The sequence below is a fragment of the Diplotaxodon limnothrissa genome, linkage group LG15, assembly GCF_057381915.1.
Source record: "Diplotaxodon limnothrissa isolate DT_005_m linkage group LG15, D_limnothrissa_male_GT1.1, whole genome shotgun sequence".
In the NCBI taxonomy this organism is placed as follows: Eukaryota; Metazoa; Chordata; class Actinopteri; order Cichliformes; family Cichlidae; genus Diplotaxodon; species Diplotaxodon limnothrissa.
In genome coordinates, this window is record NC_140610.1 from 4933210 (window position 1) to 4956302 (window position 23093).

At 40.4% G+C, this 23093-nt stretch overlaps 1 protein-coding gene across 2 annotated transcripts in view; it reads left to right on the forward strand.

The window, feature by feature from the left end:
- Positions 1-22648, forward strand: part of plcb1l (phospholipase C beta 1-like) — a 128972-nt gene extending 106324 nt beyond the window's left edge. The window contains exons 22-34 of one of the 2 annotated variants that reach the window (XM_085373228.1): positions 354-453; positions 1072-1176; positions 1262-1377; positions 5460-5589; positions 5963-6016; positions 6345-6564; positions 8011-8179; positions 10137-10213; positions 10302-10391; positions 10547-10604; positions 10846-10932; positions 11851-11875; positions 21730-22648. In XM_085373228.1, coding sequence (XP_085229354.1) covers positions 354-453; positions 1072-1176; positions 1262-1377; positions 5460-5589; positions 5963-6016; positions 6345-6564; positions 8011-8179; positions 10137-10213; positions 10302-10391; positions 10547-10604; positions 10846-10932; positions 11851-11875; positions 21730-21962 — 1464 coding nt within the window. In that variant the 3' untranslated portion in view covers positions 21963-22648. The remainder of the gene's footprint in view (positions 1-353; positions 454-1071; positions 1177-1261; positions 1378-5459; positions 5590-5962; positions 6017-6344; positions 6565-8010; positions 8180-10136; positions 10214-10301; positions 10392-10546; positions 10605-10845; positions 10933-11850; positions 11876-21729) is intronic. The other variant, XM_085373229.1, reaches the window with a different exon arrangement.
- Positions 22649-23093: the final 445 nt, after the last annotated feature.

A 23093-nucleotide genomic window follows, 5' to 3' on the forward strand; every position in this document is an offset into this window, starting at 1 on the left:
CAGTCCATCAATCCTTTTTCATCCCTTTGAACTTATCTACTTATTCGGTCAAGGGATTTGACTACTGTGGCTATCAATATGCAGATATTGATAGGTAGCTGTAATGGCTATATGTCATAAAGCTTGAAAAAAAACCTGGGGTGTCATTTAATTTCCATTTTGACATCTTTAGATAATTAAAGCGCTAACGCATTCATATTCAGTTTATACCTATGGATTTAAGCAGCAAAGCCACTGTTTAAAAAAAAAAAAAAAAGGTTGGCTGCATTAATCTTGACCATCTGCTTCCAGTTAATAATATAACAGTAAAAACAATTTGTGTGTTTTATTCCCCTTCATAATATTATTCTTAGGTTGTCCTGCCCACGCTAGCATCACTGAGGATAGCAGTGTTTGAGGAAGGAGGGAAGTTTATCGGACACCGCATCATTCCTGTGTCAGCCATCCGTCCAGGTGACAAAACTTTGCACTTATTCAGCATAATTTCACACATAGGTTGGCGTTTGGTCAATATCAAAAAAAAATAACTTATATTAGACTTTATATATTTATAATACAGTTTGATAAATCATGAACATTTGCATAAGCTTTGCTTTGCTCTAGAGCCTGACCGATATTTCTGCCCTGATTTGTTGGTATGCCGACATCAGCTGTTGACTGATATATCAGTATCTGATTTTAGAACAGCTGATAGATGCAAATTTAAAAAGAACCAACCATGTTATGACTGTTGATATTGCATAGTTGCTCGACCAAAGGCCACTCTACAGCTTCCACGTTGGCACTTTGTTTGGAGCAAGTAATGCACGACTTGTTGTGACAATAGAACAAGATTTATTTAAACTGCATTGCCATTATTGTCTCAGTAGGGACTTATAAATAATTACATGTAACAGTTTTAGGGAAATCTGTGCATATTTCATGTCTGTGAAAGAAATGAAAAAATATTGTTTCATTACCAGATATCTGTATCAGTCTTAAAAATCCAGTATCGGTCCAGCTGTTCTTTGCTTTGATGTAAAACTGTTGTTTCTGGAATGATAGAATTAAAATCTAACCCAAACCTTGCAGGCTATCACTACATCAGTCTGAGGAATGAGAAGAACCAGTCCCTGACGTTACCTGCTCTGTTTGTGTATGTTGAAGTAAAGGACTATGTCCCAGACACATTTGCAGGTAAGTCAGGTGATCGCAAGAAAGAAGAAAAACAGAAAAAGAAATGTGGTTTTTTCATCATCACTCTTTTCTTCCCTGTCCTCAGACGTCATTGAAGCCTTGTCCAATCCAATCCGCTATGTCAACCTGATGGAGCAAAGAGCCAATCAGCTGGCTGCTCTCACCTTGGAAGAGGGAGGGGAGGAGGAGGGTGACAAAGAGGTGTGTGTGTGTGTGTGTGTGTTTGTAGTTCTCTCTGCATCACAGGTCATCCAACATGTGTCTCTCCTCTGTACTCTTTGTGTTCATGCGTAAAAAGCTTTGAGGCCAATAATCAGTGGCTGATGAGATGAGCGGTCCCTCATCCAGATGGGCACTCTCCTCATTATGAGGAAGAATCTGGTTAAGAAGTCAAAATATATCATGGGGAAGGTGAGAAGATAAAGAGAGCAGAAACAATTTAGAAAGAGAAAAGCGTAAAAGGCTTTTTAATACCATCGCAAGTGCTTTGAAACCCACAGCCATCTAATAGCACTAGTGAATAAAATGATGGATTATTAAGCACAGCACCACAAGTTCACACAGATACTATCAGCAGACTTTGTTTGGAACAGTTTTTGTTTCTTGGTCACCCATGAGAGACTGTATTTCCAACCACTGCTATAGCGTCATTGCAGCAGCATCAAGTCTAATATGGCATCGATCTGCTAGATATCACAAATCACCCCTGCGTATATTACCACTGATTCTCAGGGGATGCTTTATTTTATGCCTGATGTTTTTAAGAAAAAGGCCAGCCTTAAAGTACATGAAATCCTAACAGTATCTATATAGTTTTACCCAAATAATATCTTAAATGCAGGTCTGTGTGTTTAACTGTTGTTTACAGTGTTTTGAATGATGTTGTGATGTATTGTGACTCAAGTAAAAGAGCAACAGTAAAGCACTGGAATACTTCCTACAGTGCTGATGAAAATAATTTCAAAATTGAAATACAGATAAAACCTGTGATAGATAAATAGTGGTGGGGTGACACTTTAAGCTTACATAAATACAGAGGTTGTTTAAAAAGATGCTCAGAAGTCAGTGGAGTTTACCGTCAGGTCCTTAGGTAGTTGGACAGAGACACAGTTTTTGTCATTTTGCCTCTGTACACCATCACAGTCTATTTTAAGTTACGAAGTCACCCACAAACCCACAATTCCACATGAATGGAAAGTCCTGATGTGTGAGACTGTGTCATGAGGCTGAGTAGACTGAGGGGCGAAGGGCCTGTAGTACTAGGGAGATGTGATCGCTTTGCAGTGTACCTGACCTCTAACTAGTGTCTTAATTGTAAGTCTCCTACTATAAAGCCTATCTACACTCACCTTAGCTGTGTTAATGTTATTATTTTATCGTATTATCAGTCTATTAAGATTGCACTTTGTATGCTGTAATGTTTTATCTTTCGCTCCTAACCAGGAACACTTAACCAAAATTTAAATTTTAGTGTACTTTGCTTGACTGTGTCATGAGATGTGATTGAAGTGCAGACTTACACAGCCCTGACAATGGTTTCATACAAAAGAATCACCAAAGACCAAGACTACTGTTTAAAACATTGCACGTTTAAAATATTTTTGTTTCTTTTCTTTTTTTTGCAAAAATGCAACTAAACTTTGTTTACAAAGATGGTATTTCTCACTTTAACCCTGCCCCAGGCAATAACAGTACAATCTACTTCACACATTAAAGCACGTAGTGACCAACGATGCACAGTATATACACGCAGTATAGGCAATCACACAGTTAAACTAGAGTCGGCAGTAAGCTTAAATTTTAGTACAGGCTCCAGTTTGAAAACAACTTAAATGGCAAGAAGCTCAGAATTCTGCTGCTTCAGAAAATGTGATTTATTTATTTTTTTGCTTTGTTTCAAAGTGACAACCAAGGAAATATTAGATCACAGACAACTCAGACTAACAGGGTCAGCAACAGTGCAGCAAAGGGAGGAAACAGGGTTTTACTGAAGTTGTTCATTTGCAAGTAGGGGACTGTTTGAATTTACTCAATGGAGACGAGTAGGGCTGAACGATTATGGAAAATAATCTAATTGCGATTTTTTGCCCCAATATTGCGATTGCGATGCGATATGCGATTATTTTTTAAGGTCTTTGTCTTCTGTATTATTAAACAAAGACAAGCAATACATCATATAGTATGGCCAATACTATATTACATTAATTTCAAACTGTTCTTTCCTGGAAGACAGACCTCTGTTATGATGACATGAGGTGATGCATGAATTGATGACTGACATTTTTATTTAACTTCTTCAATCACAACAGTATATTTGAACATACACAATAGTTTATTTTTAGCTTACAAACATCTGAGCATAAAGTGCTGACAAGGAACCCTGGTGTAAACATTAAAATGAAAGTCAGTACAATGTGCAGATTGCAGAAATATACATAAAAAAAATCAGTGGCTTTACCACACTCAGTTTTTCGACATCTGTGAACTACTAGACAGTCATTCAATTAAAAAATAATATTAAATAAATAAAACTAATAAATAAAAAATACACACATCTTACTGATCTCTGCAGTCAGTAACATTACACATAAAGTGCAAACATAATAGCAATTGTATAAACACACACACAAACACGCCTTTAAAATTTAAAGGCATGAAATTGGACGGTCTAGTTCTGATTAGCGTCACCGCTGTCTCGGTGGAGTTTAATAAACTCGGCCGTCTGCTTCTTGCTATCTAAAATATAACCAGACACTGGTGTAAATTCTCGACTGTCTCATACTTCTGTTTAATAAGTTTTCTGTTTGACGTTTAGTCAGCTGTGTGAAAACCAAGGAGGAACCCACCCGGGGGATTAATAAAGTTTTATTTTATCTAATCTAATAACTTTAATCTCAGCCAAACCGATTTACTCACGAACAAACAAAACACTGAAAAAAGCCCAACAATAACATTTTTAGGTTGTCTAAGTGACTTATATATTACGTTTAACCCGAGCAGCGAAACTCCGCGGTGATCTGAAAATGATGTGCCGGGAGTTGTGCCGTTCTCGGCCGCATCAGTAACCCTCAAGCTCCCGGCTAGCTGTCGAGCTGGTGGGTAGCAGACGCCTCTGAAAACGTCGAAGCACTTTTGCAAATATGGGATATCTTGATAAACCGAGCAGATATTTGATGTTTACACAACTACTTTCTCGCCTGAAAATATGTTAAAAGTTTATTTTGTGACCCAGAAAGATTAGTATGAGTAATTTTAAAACTTAGTAGCGGCCGCCATTGCTGGAAACTGGAGTTTGGCTGGGCCGCGCTATGAATTCTGGGATATGGTAGTAATTTGGACAGCCTTCGGCGCGTCGCTGTGACGTAATCGGTCTACAAATGCGGCCTCAGGAGGATGCAGCCCATGAATTTGGACATGTCCAGAGTATAATCGCAGCCTTTGCGGTTAGAAAATTGCACTTGATCATGTCGCGATATTATCGCAAATGCGATATATCGTTCAGCCCTAGAGACGAGCACGAGTAATGTAGGTGCCAGTGTATCAGGTAACAGACACAGACTTAATTACTGAGGAGAGATGATTTCTAAGACTGGAGTGAGGATAAATTTAGGATGACAGACTAGGCAGGACGGAGTTATCTGGGGTTATTAGGAAAAGCGAACCGGAGAGCAGGGTTGTTCCTGAAGGGCTTCTTTGATCTGTTCTGCCAGCTGATATGATTACCCACGAGAATGGCCAACAGAGAGCTGTATCATGCTGTGACCATGGAAACAGTGACCGAAAGAGGCAGAGCGTGGAGCGCGGAGCACAGTGTGGGGAGATAAGTGTAGAGAGCAGAGGGGAGAAAAAAGGGAAACATTCGGTTAGCATGACAAAAAAACTAGATCATTTAAAATTGCATTAACCTTTCAGAGATAAGAGCGTATAGGCCGACATTCAGGCAGGCCGACGGGAAATTAAGATCTGCTGCGCCTCAGCACAGGAAACCATGCTGAGAGTGGGTTACCAAAGCTATGTCTACAAACTAAGCTGCACGACACAACAGGGCCAACAAGTGAGTTCTGAATACAGGTGCAAAGGAAGGAATTACTCCTACTGTTAGACTCAAGCGTCTGGTTTTTTGTTTTCTTCTTTTTTATAGTGTACTTCATATGAAGAAGTTTGGAAGTATAATTCTGCAAAATGGAAACATGCCTGATTTAAATGATATTTGGGATTTAAGTTGTTCTGCAGTAGTTTTACTTTGCATTTGCTTAATCCTGAATGTTTCATATGATGCACAGGTGGAGACATTAAGTGATGCCCCCTCAGAATCAAAGGATCAGAGGATAACGCCCGCTGAGAACGGACTGAGCCACACACCCACTCCCCCCAAACCTCAGTCACTGGTCAGCCACCAGCCTCAGCCTGCAGGTACTAAAACAGCGTACCTGCCTTCATTATCATCATCATCGCTACACATCCACAGTCAAAAAGATATTCATGCCTGAAAGGCTGACTTTGAGTAATTTTGTACATTTTTCATATCATTGTGGTATATACGAACAATCTTAAATTTAATGGAATCTGGTCAAACTAAATGTATTTGATTAATGTACATTTAGTTTCTAACTAATTATTTGAATAAGTAAATCTTTGATATAATCTTGGGGAATATTATTTTTTTCTTACTGTCTGACTTGATTTAATATATATAACAATGCATTAGATTAATATAGATATCGCTGTTTGTACCCAGTTTACTGACTTTACTCCCACTTTAACTGATCCTGTGAATTCTGAACAGGCTCATTAAAACCATCAGTGAAGACTGAAGACATCATCCAGAGTGTTCTCACGGGTGAGCTTCTGATTGCTAGATCTATAGTGATTTTACTGATCTCTGTTCCTATCTTTATTTGAAATCACTTCTTATCAAAATTAAGTATTTATTAGACCTTTTGACTTGATTTGCAAGATAATAAATCCCTGTGTTGCCCATATTAAGGTCATATTTCTTTGTTCAAGATTAATTATTCATGGTTGCTTTTGCAGAGTAACAGCACTTTACTATTATGGCCGTCTTTAGCGATGGGAAACAGTGTAGTAAACATATAAAAGTTTGTTGTACAGTAGTTTATAATTTTTTCATTAGAAATCTTTTCCCTTGACCTTTCTCTTGTATTTAGAACTGGAGGCTCAGACAGTGGAGGAGCTGAAGCAACAGAAGGGCTTCGTTCGGGAGCAGAGAAAGCAGTACAAGGAGATGAAGGAGCTGGTTCGGAAACACCACCGCAAGACCAGCGAGCTGATCAAGGAGCACCAGGCTCGTGTGTCGGAGCTGCAGAGCCAGCATCAGCGTCGGCGCTCTGCCTTGCAAAAGAGCCATAAAAGAGATGGTAAGAAAAGGTAGGTGGCCTCCTTTTCTAGTGTTCAGTTTTACTTTTATTTGCCTTCTTTTTGTTTTTGAAGTCGTCCCCTCCTGCTCTGTGTCTTTAAAAGAAATCCACTAAAACACATCCATGCAGTTAAGAAGAATAAAGTTACTTGCACTTTTTTCCTATACCAGCTCCCATGTAGACTCAGTGTTGTGTTTCAACCAAAAATACAATTAGTAACAAGCTCTTTTTTCCAACATAAAAGCTACTTTGCTCCCAGAGCAGGTTGCTCCGCATGTTTGATTTGGAAGATTTTCATTTTCTTCCTGACACATCTCTAAGGGGATTTGTTTCTCTCCTGGGATCAAACTGAGGATCTTTTGCTTGTCAGGCAAATTTGTTAACCACAACACTATAGAGAAGTGTGGAGTCAGTGGCACAGCCCTGATGAGCCTCTGATTCAACCTGTGTCAAAAGTGCAGATTTCTGACTATATTCCACATTTTAATTTTAATAGTGCTATTTTGTGAATTGTATTGAAAATTTTCATGTAAGTCCTAAACCGCAGAAATAGACTGAAACTTACAAAATAACCACACATGTTGTTGTGCACACATCTTACTGTAAATACCACAGAAGCTTTTTACATATTTTATGAGGTGATAATGATTCTGTTAAACTATGTAAAAAAAGTACATGCAAACTCAATATGCCACACCACAGTGGAGTGCATACAGTACTAGTTAAAAGCAAACACAGGTATTAGTTGCTGAGCTGTTCATAGAATTTTAATGTTGCATAAGACTTCCTCCAAGTTTCAGGCATGTTCATGTCCAGAACAAGTGTCTATATCACAGACTCCACCTGCCCGGTCTTTCTTTGTGTTATAAATAACTTCAAACACCTAACATCTAAGTTTTTACCATCACTTCCTGAGAAAGTGCATGAAAATAATATTTTAATGTGCAGCAGACATGTGGTCAGAAATTTAAAGTGAACCCATTATTCCTCTCCTGATTTTCGTTCACATTTTCTTTGTTTTACATCAGTGCTGATTAATTTGCTCACAGAATATTTTCCCCAAATTCTTCATCTTTTGGCAAATGTGAGACGAGTCTTTGTGAGTGCAGAAGCCTACCTGCTGTTAAACCCTCTGTTTGCAAAACATGGCCACACCAAAGTTGGGTGGCGGGAATAGGAGGAAAAGAAGTAAAATAGCTCATTTCGAACAGGTGATGAACTGAGCTGCTGCACCAAGGCCTAGTACGGGAGAAATAATCATTTTTTATTATTTTCCACATCATGCAAAGGTAATCTAGTAGGTCATGTAAATAAATTTAGGAGTCAGAAGTGAGCATTATAGATTAGTAATGCTCTAATGATTCTAACAGTTACTGCATAAGATACTCTGCTGCGATTGAAGTATCTATCTTAACTTGTGCATGTTTTGTTTGTGTGTTTGCACGCATGTGTCCAGTCGGTCTGAACAATCTCTGTCCACACTGGATCAAGAGCTGTGTGACCTGGACCAGGAATGCAGCCAGAGACTGGCCGAACTGAAGGAACAGCAGCAACAGCAGCTCCTCACACTTCGCCAGGAGCAATACTACAGCGAAAAATACCAGAAACGAGAACACATCAAGCAGGTACTTCTCCTCAAATCCGACAATTAATTATGTGCAGATGTGAAGAAGACCCTCGTCTAGACCTGTCTGATACTGTGTGAATAAACCAAGTCTGTAAATAAAGACAGTAATCCCCTTTATGACTTCTCATCATTATTCAGGCCAACTTGATCTGAATAAAACTTAGATGAAAACAAAAATTATGTTCTGTGTAATTTTCATTTGCTCCCAGAGCGGATGTCGCTGCGTGTTGCAGTCATTTTTGGCTGTAAATCACACAGGCTGATAGCCGTAATCGTTTAATACTCTGGTGACACAGTGTGTAACACTTTGAGATGGAATCACTGGCACTGCCAGAGGAACATGTGAATGGAAAAATTACAAGGGAAATGACTGTTTAGGAAGTTTTCCTGGCTCATAGCTTTGGTTTCTTTCCCTTTGAGCTGCTAATTCAGCTCAGAAGGAAAAGGAAATAATTCAGTGCAAGGAGCCATTGATCAACGTTCAAGGGATCCTTTGAATTGACCAGATATAGTAAAATATGCGTGAAGAGAGGGCAGGAGAAGGTCATACACGTTCACATATTTGAACTGTGAGTCGAATAAATAACACTAATTGCAGATGAGCAAATGTACAGACTTTTAAAACTATTTTGGCACATGCTCTTACAGGGACACCACGCACCACTTTATTCTCTATAAGATATCCCTGATCTCCATTCCCCCTTTTATTATTTTCTGGGACTGCTTTTAAAATGCCATTTGAATGCACAAACAAAGCTTTAGTTCAGTTAATTCCGCACGTATTCCAGTCAAAACAATTTTGCAACCTTTCTTATAATTATCAGTAGATACACACTGCACATAGATGAATGGGAGATTGAGGACCTAATGTACTAAGTGATGCAAATTAGGTTGATGCTGCAGTATCCAGAATGCACAGGTGAGAGTGGAAAGCTTTGCATGTGAGCTTTAATAATGTGATCTATCAAGATCAGTGCATAACAGGCTGAGTAACCTACCAACTAAACAGTGTAGCTCTGTTTTTCTGCAAAAACAAGACGTTAATTCATATTAGTGAAGAAGAATTCTGATGTAAAAGTCTTGTTTTTGTTTAATTTTTTTTTGCACGCCACTCACAGCGTTGGGACATCCGTTCTGATAACGTCTCATCCTGGCAATGCAAATAAATGAAAACACTCTTAATGGGAAGTCCAACAAATACAAATGCAAAGGGATCAGCCACAAAAACAACCCTCTCTGTGCTTTTCAATCAGAAAATTGAAGCTGCATATTTTGTAGTTTTTATAATGCCAAAGGAGAGATTTGGACTGCAAGTGCTCTGCCTGTTAGCTGCCTATTTATAGACATCACACCAATTCTGAAACTTGTCTCCATACTAAGCTTGTATGCCCGTATGGACATGCGCTCCTATGCACTTTCCCCAGATAAATAATTGCCAGCTGTTGTGTTCTCACATAAACATCAGTAATATAAACAAGCATGTTCTGTATGTAAAACTGGGATAAACAGATCCCACACACAAATAGGAGCTTGCACTGATTTGTTTTGGATAATGTGCTGACAATCTCCAGCTGTCCTAAAGCTCAGAAAAGCAAGTGCAGACTAACCACAGCATGAATGCTGCTGGGTCATCCCCCTGTAGAATATTCCAGTCTTTGTGTTGCTGCCTGTGCTCAAGCTCTCTTGTGTGGCATGAAAAAATTAATGTATTCTGCTCCAATACCCCTGTGCAGTGAGCAGAGCGCAGGTGTCAGAAAAGTTTGTCCAAGCGTGGAATTAAAAAACAAAAAAGCTTAACGGAGATTGTTGTTTACAACATCTAAATGTTGTTTAATTATGATCAGAACTACAGCAACGGTCACTTCAGTGATATATTATTTATGAAATAAACGATTAATTAAAAAGCTGATGTTTTCTGTCACATTTTTTTTGTTCTCTGTTCGTTCTCGTCCCAGTTGGTTGAGAAGCTGACCAGTATAGCAGAGGAATGCCAGAGCGCTCAGCTGAAAAAGCTCAGAGACATCTGTGAGAAGTAAGGATGGATACAGCACGCACTCTTATTCACTGAAACAAACAGAAATCACAACATTATTTTTTTTTAATTGTCCTAACATCAACAGAGAAAAGAAGGATCTTAAAAAGAAGATGGACAAGAAAAGGCAAGAGAAAATCAATGAGGCCAAATCCAAAGACAAGAATATGACAGAAGAGTAAGTGTGTATTTGGAAATATTAGGATTAATAAGCTGTTTCTATTTGGGCTTGGGTGTTTTAATTGTTTGACCACTAGGTGTCACCGTATGTTAAATATTTAGTTAAACTCTGACTACTTGCTTGGTTTGACTGATGATAAATCCTCCCCACAGAGAGAAGCTAGAGATCAACAGATCGTTTGTCAATGAGGTGGTGCAATATATCAAACGGGTAAGCGAGCAGCGATAGAGCTGTGGCGTTACAGAGCACTTAGAGCACTGAAAAATGGTGCTCTTTTTGCAAATTTGAGAAGATTTGCCTGAAATTTGCATCTACTTTATGACAAATTCACTTTATGATATAATTACCTTATACTGTGTGTGTGTGTGTGTGTGTGTGTGTGTGTGTGTGTGTGTGTGTGTGTGTGTGTGTGTGTGTGTGTGTGTGTGTGTGTGTGTGTGTGTGTTTCTAGTTGGAAGACGCCCAGAGTAAAAGACAGGAGAGGCTACTGGAGAAACACAAGGACATCCGCCAGCAAATCTTGGATGAGAGGCCAAAGGTATTATCTTGACCAATATACCAAGTAAATAAAATCTAAAATGCAAAAAATAAAAGTCAGATATTGCTCAAAAGAAGGCTTGTCAATCTATGTCTGGGCGTCTTCTACATATCTATGTATATATGGTTTCTATATACATATCTATGTATACCTAAAAACTATTACCAGACGGAAGAGCAGCTGAAATGATGTAACGACAGCTCAGCATTGCTGATATGTCCCCTTTGTCCCACATTAAGGTTGTTGGGATCTGGTCACCCTGTGAATTGGTTGCAAGGTTCACAGCACACCTTGCAGTCTTTACCTGTGCAGATAAAATAATTTGTAATTAGTAGAATAGTGCTTTTCAAAAACATGAAGGCCTAGGGGTGCTATAAAGAGTGAATGTAATAATACATGCATATTTGACATAGATGAAGGCTCAGTTATTTGTTTCTTGGTGCAGGTTTTGTAAAAGTTGCACAAAAAATATGTATGTAGTCTGTCTCCTTTTGGCCTAGTATGTTCAACCACTAGATGGCGACCTGCACCAGGCTTTAGTGCTGCACTGAACGGGTGTGCTATAATATATGGTGAACGTTGTGGTGTATGAAGATTGTATTTGTCTCTGTTTTCAAAATGTATTATATGATCCCTTGAATCTTTATGCTAATATGCAACCCAGAGTTTAAATATCACTACTGCTGGTTGATGGATGGTACTGTGAATCACAATGAGAAAGTTGTTGGAAAATATTTAATTGCCTTGCCGTGGGTGCACAATTCCTCAACCGTTATTAGTGTGCTTCCTGCAGGTAGGCTGTGATGCCATCATGCCACTCTTGTCAGTAGTGAAGTGGATACTCCAGCATTTTCTTGCAATGCTCTATCTGTTTGGGTTGCAGAGTTTCCAACCATATAATTGTCATTGTGATTGTAGGATTACTGTGCAGCTGCGGAGCATGGTAAGAACTTTGTTGCATCCCAGTGTTGAGCACTGTGTGTGGCAGTATTAATATGCAAGCTTGTGCATACACCTGGGCTGCTGCCCAGCCAAAAGTAATTGTGCATTGAATGAGACCCACAGTGCATTGCTGTGATGAAGAATGCTGCATTAGTAAATTCAAGCAAACGTGTCATTGATTGCAGGCAAGAGAACAATGTGAGGAGAAGCAGATTGGGCTGTGTGTAGTGAGATCACACTGCATTTATCTGCTCAAAATGAGTCTAGGCAACATCGTCTGTACACAAATGTAATTACAATTACACAGTATTTGTTGTTTGGCTAGTACTAAACACAAACATGGGCATTTATTAGAGTCATCTTATTGAGCTCTTGCTATGATTTAGATTTTCTTGATTATCTAATGCATCTAAGTTGTATTACATCAGCTGTAGTATTGCACAGAGAAGTGTCACATGGGTGTGTTGCTCCTATTACGCTTATACATCTTTTCCAATGAAGTGAAATGACAGCAGGAATTTACCGTGTCTGCTCAGTGTAGTTTTGTTTTGTTTTTAGGCATAAATCAGAAGTCTTTAGTTGGAGACAGCTCCATAACCACCCACACTCAACGTGACAGCTCCTTGTTCCTTTGAAACCACTCGGAGTTGAGTGTGGGAGGTGCAGCACTGTACAAACATCCAGCCCAAAGACTTGCAGGTCTTCTGTGTCTTTCCATAAAGCTGCAGTAGGGAGACATGAGGAGAGAACGTCAAGGTTGAGACATGATTGTCGCCTCGTAACTAACTCAGGCTGTTGAACTTCCCTCCTTTTCATGAGGACTTTATTTCATTTCTGGAGCTTCTTGTCAATCTGAGTTCAGTATGAACAGTCAGCACTGATTTGAGTTTTGTCATCCTGTGTCATCGGGGTCTCATCGACACTGAAGTAGCACGGAGATAGAGGGACAGTTTTCAGAAGGTCGTTTTCTTTGTTGTCACTTTTGTGTTTTCTGTTACTCTTCGCTCATTGTTTCCCCACTGAGCAGGTCATTGGCCCTTCATGGCATCAAACACGCTATGTGTGTGTGTAAATGTGTGGGATTGCATTCTTCAGTACCTCTATAATAAATGTACTACAGTCTATGCAACATGATATCTCCAAAGTGTGCTACTCAGACACATAAACACAATGGAAAGACTTAAGGATAGGATGTTAAGGGCTCCAGTGGGGATATATTCAAGTCTGGGCTAATGCAGAACTACATTTGTAGTGTGTTTCCATTGTGGTATGTATTTATGAATCAGAGAGAGGAAAAGTGCCCCCTTTCATACAGTTCTGACCCAGTTTCTCCTCTTGGTTCAGAAAAGCTACTAATGGACATGTTGAGCTGAGCGACTTGCTACAGTAACATCTGTACATGTGCAGCACATGTGTGAGCTCACATACATGTGCTATACCGAGATAAAAAATTAGCTACAATATTTATGCAGTCCTGTTAAATCTTGCTTAGGATTTGATTTTTGGGAGATTTGTTGCTCTATGCTTTGACTTTAGCATTAGCAGCAGCTTGCAACTTGTGCTGCTGCTTTTTCTGCTGCTGTTACCTGCTGGTAGTATGAAGGTCATGTACTAAACTGAACGAGAAGCAAGAGACAAAAAGAGAGACATGACGGGTTGTGTCATCACTCCCAGCCTGTGCACTTAGGTGTTACTGTCCTGTTAATGATCCAATCAAAATAACCCCAGGAGTCAACAGTGCACAGCACGCTGGCAAAAGGCATTTCCGCACACTTGAAGGCTCTATATCCTGGCCTGCTGCTTTTTTCTTACTTAAGGCCACATGGTCAAGGTCACATTGTCCGCAGAAAGACTTTGCGCCTCGTCTTGTTTATGTTCGTTCCACTCGATCACACCCGATCTTCTAAAACTTACTACTTTGAGTCTGAAACCTGCGTTGGAGCTGAAGATTCAGATTGATTCTGGGTGTGACTTCATACCCAGATTTTTTGTTTATGTGGATGTAGTGTGAGGATTCTAGCCTTCGTTTTATGATAGGAGCAGACTAAAAGCTTACCAGGGCATGTTGTAATTACTATGTACCAGTCATCCCTTCACACCTTATTTGGCTGTGAAACGAGTATGAAACAGTCAGAAGGCAATATGTTTCACAACATGGCGCGTTGGTGTACGCTTGCGTATCGTTCGAATTACATCTTTACGTAGGAGAAATGCTTCTTTTGTTGCCTAAACGAAAAAAGGAGGAAAAAAATATCTTATGGTGTCTCCCTCTGTGAAAGCCTTGAATGCGCACACACACATAGGCACACACAGACACACATGCATTCGTTCAAGAAGCAGGAGTCCTGTGCGGTCGCCATGGAAACTCAGGACCCCCCCCCCCCCACACTCTCTCTGCCTCGCATATCCTCTTCTATCCTTCATGACTCTCTGCAATCTGTTAATTTGGAACCAAGTCTTCGTGACGCAATTTCAGGGATGCTTGCTGGAGGTAGAAGAAAGCAGCAAGAGGAGGAGGACGGGTGAGGAAAGGGGAGGGAGCAAACAGGTTGGAGGAGATCATGGGAGGGCTGGAGCTGAATAGGAAGGAAGCTGGTATATGGCCTTCTTCTCTCTCCCTCTGTCTCATTCTATGTCCCTCTCTCTGTCATTGGGTGGTGGGTGGCCACCATGTTCCCTCATCACAGACTTTGATCTGCATCATCTCTCTCTGGCGGGGTTGCATCAATAATGCACTTTTTCCCACACAGACACACACACACTTAGAAACATACAGGGAACACTGAGTGCAACCCACAGGCAGTGAAGTAAAATCCATTGTATATGTGTGCGTGCACATACATGTGGCATGCTTGGTTAATCTTCTGCCCTATTATGCCAGCTGCTATTTTAGATCAGTGCTCGAGTGTTCATTATGTATGCCCACATGTGCTAATGAAGCTCTCTCGACTTGTGCTCTGTCTAAGGAACGTTGAAACTTTTCCTCTCAACAGTACGGTTTGGAGGACTCTGGAATGAACATCTTAAACTTTAGCCATTCTGCAGCATTAGAGAGGAAGGAAAAAACAACAAAAACACTGTGAGGACAAGGCAGTAAATAAAGTTCTAGATGAAAGTCCATTTTAGTTGCTGGCGTGTTTTAGGCATATTATAAGTTTTGATTGTTTAAAAATTGACGAAATTTTGGCAAAAGTTTCAGTGTGTATAATTTATAGACTAAAATAATCAATATAAAAGCACGGCTGTTAATCAAGTACTCAGTCTGTTGTCTTAACACCACATTTTACATTACAGTGCTATACACCTCAAAGCCAGTGTCAGCATACACAGGGTGAAATATACTATTACTATATTCTTCAGCAGCAGCTGGGTTTAATGCCACAATAGTCAGTGTTGTGTAGCAGTGTGATTAACCCATAAGAAATTCTTGCAAATTTTAGCTCTGTGTTTTGTTTTTGGTCCCTAGATTTTTCCTTTTTTTAACCATGTTGGTTGACTCCCGTTCCCTACAACTTTTTTTGTGGTTGCTGCATGCAGCTGTTATCTTTAAAAAGCAAGATTTTTCCCCAAGGCATTGGGAGAAACCACAACGGAGCTGAAATTGATGGTGAATATTAGACTGCTGTTATGTTTAAATTTTCATTATCTCTATGGAAATTACTGGGTAAAAAACAATAATTTTCTCCTGAGTTGCATATGGCCGACAACATCCGTCCCCTGTAGCATACCCAGCTTTATTGTGTATTTTACTTTATTTAGGACCATAATTAATAAATTCAAAAGGAGGATTAAATAAAAAAATAATTGGCCAAACATTTTTTAGAAACATGTTTACTGAGGTAATAAATTAAGTAGACTTGTTTTTGCAGCTTGAGGAGTTGCCCCCTGCTGGCCATTAGAAGGAATGCAGGTTAAAGGCACATAGTCCTTTCAAATATGCACTATATTGTAAAATGATTGTTAACAAATATCATATATTTTTGTGGATACTACTTTACTGTGTCATTCTACAAATTACAATCAAATTTCATATCACAGTAACATGGATGTGTTAAAACATGCATGCATTTACTCAGCAATCTTTTAGTTAGCATCCACGTTAAAGGTGAAAATGTCAAAGTACCGCTGAGCACATTTCACAACTGACATTCCCCTTTGAGCCAGTCCTTTTTAGGGAAAACACTCATTGCAGTACATAGTGGAGGTATGCAGGAGTGTTTTTAAATTCTTGGACCTAAAGAAAAAAATCTCTCTCAAAAAAAGGAAAGGAAAGCAGCAGATAAATTATCTGAAAGGAGCCAGGAAAGGGCATTCACACACACATGTGCACCGAGAGAGGGTTAGAAGGTGAGATAGATGGAAAAGGAGCACATAGTTTATCCTGAATAGTTTCTCTCTTTTATTACTGGTGTTGTTATTGCTGTTGCATTTGGACTGCTGCAGTTCATTTTCATTCTTATGACCAATACAGTGGAAAGAAAGTAAATTTCTCTCTGCCCTCCGTCTCGCACAATCGCACACACACACACACGTCTTACTTGCAGTATGCACCAGCATGCAAAGATGATAGGGTCGTGACCTTTTCTTATCTCTCAGATGTGGGTTTAGGAACTTGGGTTTAGTCTAATTAGAGTCTGTGTGGTGATGTTAGTAGGCTAAATCACAGGATCGGGGTACATGCCTCGATACGGAGTGTAAGTGTGAGATTTGCAGGTTTTGCTCCGTGTCACAGAACACTTTCAGCTTCACTGAAACGGTTTAGAGCAGCAAGTGGTTAAAACCTACTTTCAAAGCCTGCACACCGACGCACATCATTCCTTAAGACCTGCTTGTTGTGACAGTAAGATGAGACACTGTTAACATAGCTGTGTGATGTATGTGTAGTGCAGCTCTTTGCCAGTTGAGGACTTTTGCAATGCCGCAGCAGGCGTTATGTCATGGCTCAAAGCAAAGAATTAATTTGGCTCTTTGGAGGCCTTCTCTGAGTCCCCCGATAGCTTCTCAAAATGAGGACAGCTGGTGAAGAAGGTCACCGAGTGCTGTATTTTAAGAAAGGCAGAAATGTGTGCATGTGGTTTGTTGACAGATGACTGGTCTTCAGAGATGAGATACAGATTTAAAAGCTGGCTGGAGAACTCTAGCTCCTGCTGGTTAGGGTGTCCAAACCGAAGCTGGACCACACGTACATAAATGTGATCGAGCGTGAGCACACAGAGCATTTGATCATGGTTGCTTATGATTTCAAAAGAACTATATCTTTTAACCAGACCTGGAATTTACTTGTCAGCATAGGAATTCCAAATTTTGATTATCCAAAACTTCCCTCTCCCAAATCCATTAAGCCTGAGGAGTAGATTTCAATCACGTCTTCTCTCTGTGTACTAAACTCCTGTGATTTCTCCTCTGCCAGGCTGATAAGATATCAGCTGGAAGCCACAGATCACAAGAAACTCTGAAAATACCACAGTTCTCCCTCCTTCTTCCCTAATCCATCCATCTTTCTGTCATTCATTCATAGACTGTTCCTTTTGGTAAAAGGAAACGGCTGTCTTCATCTCTCGTCTCATCACTCTAACAGACGGCCCTTTGCTTCTGATTACACGCACACACCCCCGCGCACGCCATGCGCTCACATGTTTCTCAGAAGTGGCTGGCACCCTTCAGACTTCTCTGCCCTCTGCTCCCACCTCCCCGTTCTCATGAACCAGGGTGTCATCAGATGGGAGAAAAGATGACAGATTTAATCAGAGGGTGTTTGTGCCTCAGCAGGCAGGGTATAAAAAAAAGGCTGCACATGCACAAACACACATGCGAGCACACAGGGCGAGCAGGCTGTCCCACCCCTAAGTAGGTCATGCGCAGTGAAGAGCAGGGGGGGGGGAGCCGTGGTGCATCTTTAGCCATCTGGTTTTGATGTGTTGGATGGCTGCTCTGTGAGACCCACGGAGAGAGAAGAGAAAGGCAGAGAAAGAAAGATTAGAGTGAGAGAGGGATGGAGGAGCCAGGGAGGCATCTCTCTGAGAAGGTGACCTTTAAATGCTCTGCTTGGTGGTGCGGGGGGAGCAGGCTCTGTTTTGCCACTCAAAAACATCAGAAAGAGACAACTGCAGAGCTTCCTTAATTTCAAACAATGAGGCACAGATGCAGTTGAGTTACCTGGCTGATAGATTTTTACATACAGATCTGTAACAACGATCATTTCAACTAAATGGAGAGAAAAAAGTGGTTTCTATGCATTAAGCATCATCGGTCTGTGAATTTCAGTGGAGACAGGTTAAAATCCACCCCTAAAATTAGATAACTAAGTTTAGATAACATGGCAGCAGACTGAGAAAGTGAGCTATTACTACTGAATACCAGACATCTATTTTTGCAACTTAATTTACACAGCACGTAGAGCTGGGCGATATGAGATTTTTTTCATATCACGATATGTTTTTTCATTTCAGGCGATAACGATATCTATCACGATATAAGCCAAATAACTATATTTGTAAGATTTAAATGTGCCGTTGCTCACAAGTAAAATGTGAAATAATCAGCAGCTTGTTTTTATTTAAATATTTATTTCCCATAATAAGTTCAACAGGGTAGATGTACTTAAGGAACATGAGACTTTTTCAGATAAATAAAGGCAAATATTGCAAACTACACAAAAGGCAGCCGCTAAAGCGTTTAAGTTTCAAAACAGAACAAACAAAAACAGACTAAATTGTCAATTCCACTTAGAAACAAAATATTAATTCTAAAAATAAATCTTAGTTTGTTTTACAGAAGAACAGACAAAACTAACTTTTGTCAGTATCAAATAAACTGAGAACTAAAAGGAAATTCTCAATCTCTCCTTGCTGTATAGCTGAGCTTTTCAAACAGTTTTAACAGTTACTTTAGTCTGACAAAAGCCGAATGACGAATTAGCGCTTCCAGTCAGAGACTGAGGCTACGTCCACACGTACACGGGTATTTTTGAAAACGGAGATTTTCCGTTTTCGTTTTAAAAAATAATCCCGTCCACACATAAAGGCAGAAATGAAGGAAAACGCTGCTATGAACATGCCAAAGCAGCAGGTGGCGCTAGATTCCTAACCGTGCAGAAATGTTGGCCAATCAGAAGTCTAGAAGCCTCGGTGGGAAAAAGTAAACAAAGCTGGGGCATAGAAGCAGAACCGAGTCGTATGTGTGGACGGACAGTAACTGTGTGTATGTGTAAGCATTTAAACACTGCAGAGTAGAATTAACAGTATTGTAGAAATTCATTTCACCGAAACAATAACGTGGCGCACAGTGTGACGCATGCACCAGTTTATTGTATTTCCAGACTTGCTTTCGGCACAATTTACAGTGCACGCTACTCTGTTTTTTGTCAGACTTGAAATAGCCGAAATACCTTCACACTACGGAACTTCTATGGCTCTTCCGTTCGACAATCTCTCCGGCATTGGAACCGTCATCTGTTTTCTCTTCGGTCACGCTCGGTAGATTTTTCTAGTCGGCACACTCATTTCCTCCATTACGCGCTGGCTCCATTACCCAGGGCAGCTGTGGCTACAACCGTAGCTTGCCTCCACCAGTGTATGAATGTGAGAGTGAATGAATAGTGGCATTGTAAAGCGCTTTGGGTGCCTTGAAAAGCGCTATATAAATCCAATCCATTATTATTATTATTATTATTATTACCCACTGCCTGCTTCCCAAACAAACACACGTGCGGCTTGGCACTTGTGCTGTACGTAACAAGTCACGCGACGTGACGCTGCGGCTGTGATTGGTTCGGCTCTGCGCTACTTAGTTTGGATTGGCTGACCTTTTTTTTTAATTTTTTTTTTATTTTAAGAGGACAAGAGCGGCGAAGTCTATCGCGATAGCTTAATTTCTCTATCGAGTAAAAGTTATATCGCGATACATATCGTTATCGTTCTATCGCCCAGCTCTAACAGCACGGGGCACTGCAGTAAGCTTCTGCAGCTCTGTTTGCAACTTTTACCATTTAATGTGTTGTCTCAACTAGAGTAGACGTAAAAAAAAACAAACACATTTTCAGTCCCAAGATTTTAGGATTGCACCCAAAATTAGTGCCCCTAGGTGTGATAACCATCCAGAGACTAAACAAAATAATATCAGTTTAATTTATATTATGGCGATGCTTCAAAGTGCTGTGAAGGCGAGCACTTTGTAACAATCAGGTTTTCTCATTTAGCTATGAAGGGCTCTCAAATGAAATGGATGTGCCATCTCGTGAAGTGGAGAGGGCAGAAAATTGTAAAGTCAAGAGAAGCATGGGAGTCCTTGACCTTCATCCGGACTCCTCCGCTCTCTCCGTCTCTCCCATTCTTGGCTATTCTTGCAAATATTTTTTCAGATATTCATTTGTGCAGTTTGCCAGCTGTGAATTTTCTGGTCGCCGCTATAATGACTGTATGTCTGGGGATTGGGGGGGAAGGGGGGATGGAGGGGTGTACTGCAGGTGAATCTATCACAGGAGAGTACGGCTTTGTGTTCAGCAGTTTATTCTGCCTGAAGTTCCTGCAAGATGAATATATCTCTGTTTTGTCGCAGCAATATTTGCTTCCATTCATTCAGGTGAGACGTGCATTTGTATTTTTTTCTAGTTAGATGCTGGATGCTGTCAGTCTGTAGTGGGGCCCCTCATTCACTCAACAGCAGGGACCAGTATCTCTAAGACAAAATATTGATCCCTGCTAAGTCTTGGTGGGACTCAGGTACTTTCGATCTCGCATTGTGCTGACGTGACTGTACCGAGCTGTGAGACTTTGACACCATTCATCTTAGCAGCGTTTCTTTTAATTACTGCTCTCCCGTGGGAGCCAGCCGAGTAGTTAAACAGAAATCAGCATTACAGCAATTATTGGCTCGCAATGACATGAATACAATCTTGTCATCTGTAATCATTGGGGGCGTCTATGCCTCGGAGAAAACAGCTTCTCCTTTCTGTTTCTCAGTGAGGGCAGGGCGGATACAGTACATGGATATTGTCGGGATCCTGGTCTGCCTCAGCAGATCAAGGTGCCTATTCAGTGCAGAATGTCACGGTCCCTATCTGATGTTCAGCATCGAGCCTTTTTGTTCAGGCTGTGTTATGGAAATAGGCATGATTCATGTTATTATAGTCTTTAGATAAGAGGCATGGAAATAACTGCAGCACCTACTGTATCCAAGCACTTACAATCCAGTGTAGACACTGATTGTTAAGGTTGCTGTAAAGGGTGAAAACTTTAAAGCTGCTCTAATGAGGTCGCTCATACTGATAACCCCGCAGAGAATTGTTATGCAACTTCCCCTCAGCTCATCCAGCTCATTGTTTTGGTCCCACAACATTACTGTTTGGTTCACCCTAGCCGTGATCTGCAGCATTTCCAGACAAGTAGGTCAAAAAAAATCTCCACTGTACACCAAACAGGAAACACAGAAAGTTAATGAATCTCTACTGAAAATATATAAAAATTAAAGAAACAGACTTCTTCCATTTTGTGACATCTCCAGAAACTTTAGGAGAGACCTATTACTCTTCTTATTTTCAGTAATATAGTATCATCTCAGGCAAAGCAATCCCATCCACCTGCTGATCAAACCTCAAAGAGCTGTAGGTCGAACTCGGTTGGTGGTTTCTATTCATCTGCAAAAATGTCACAGTCCCTAGCAAGATACTGAACACTACATTGCTGATAATTGTTATCTACTCTGCACTGCATGTGGAAAAAACAAGTTGGCAAGATGTGTAAAGGGCCATATAAGAACCAGTCCATTTACCAGAATTGGTTGTTGGACCACACTGACATCATTAAATTTTCTTCATTTACGGATTCTTGGTTGATGTTTGATTTTCTTCCTCTGCAGTTACAGAGCGATCTGGACCAGGAGTACCAGGACAAATTTCGCCGGCTACCTGTGGAAATCCAAGAGTTTGTTCAGGACAGCAGCAAGGCCAAGCTGAGCGACGACAGCATCCATGGAAACCTCGTTTCCTCGTCGACAGCAGAGAAGCTGAACCACAAGGCGTCGCAGTCAGAGGACGACACGGAGGAGGGGTCGTCGGAACGAGTCTACGAAACCCCGCTCTAGAGATTTAACCTTGACCCTTTGGGACACTGACTGGTGGACGTGGTTATGGACACAGATTCTAGGATGAGACTGCCACTTTGGTCCTAATTGTAACCAGTGGGAGGATTAGGTCAAATCTGAGCCTGAATTGGTGAGTAGCGGTCCTCTCTGCGTAGAGTGCAGTCTTGTCCAGACACCTGTTTTTCATGTAAATAATAACCTTTTGTGTATTTGTATGTTACCTGTACGTTGTCGTCTCTTTCGGTACGGCCACAGGAGGTGTTAGGAAACACTAACTATTTGCAGGAAATAACTTACTTGAACTATTGCACAGAGAGAGAGTAGTTTCTTTTTATTATTTTTATTATCACGATGTTTGCAGTAGTGCTGATCAGAGAGGCGTGTCGTGCCAAGGGTTGGTATTCACTTCACAGTGGATTTTAAATGGAGTGTACTGTAAAGAAGTCATTATATATCCAGCCTTTAAAGCTTCCGTCTCTATAAGATTTAAATTCACCTTTACATATTTGCACTGAAGGCTCACTAAACCCTCTCTTACTTTAACCCAGAGGCACTGGTGGCTTGCTGGTTCTTGAGTTTGTTCTCACAGAACTAAGCCTATGCGTTGCTGCTAATTTCCTTTTTGTTTTGTTTTTTAAAATAATTTCTTTTGGGGTTTTTTTTTGTGAAATTTGGAAATATTCTTAAAAAATTATCTGCCATTCTTTCTTTGTTCTGCCTCGTATTTGTTTTGGGTTTTTTTTAACAAGTTTGTGGACGATTCTGTCCAAAGAGGACAAGAAGGGAACGTTTATTTGTACAGTGTCTGCATGTATTTGAACAACTGTAAATGTTAACAAGTAGCTCTGTAGCAGAGATGTTTATTAATGTAAATATATTTTCTCTGAAACATTTAAACTTAACCTGCAAAACAGTGGGCTCAGTGTGGCTTGATGCATCACTGCGGAATAAGCTGAACAGGACTAAAGTAAGTAATGACACACCCTGTTCTCTAGATGCAACGCTAGCCGGCTCCTGCTCACAGATTGCTCATTGTATTCTTTACCTTTGCCCCCTTGACTAAAACAAACCAGGACATTCAAACAGAAGAGGATCCTGTTGTAGTTTGTTGAAGCGGCCTTCCTCTTAACTGGTTCCCT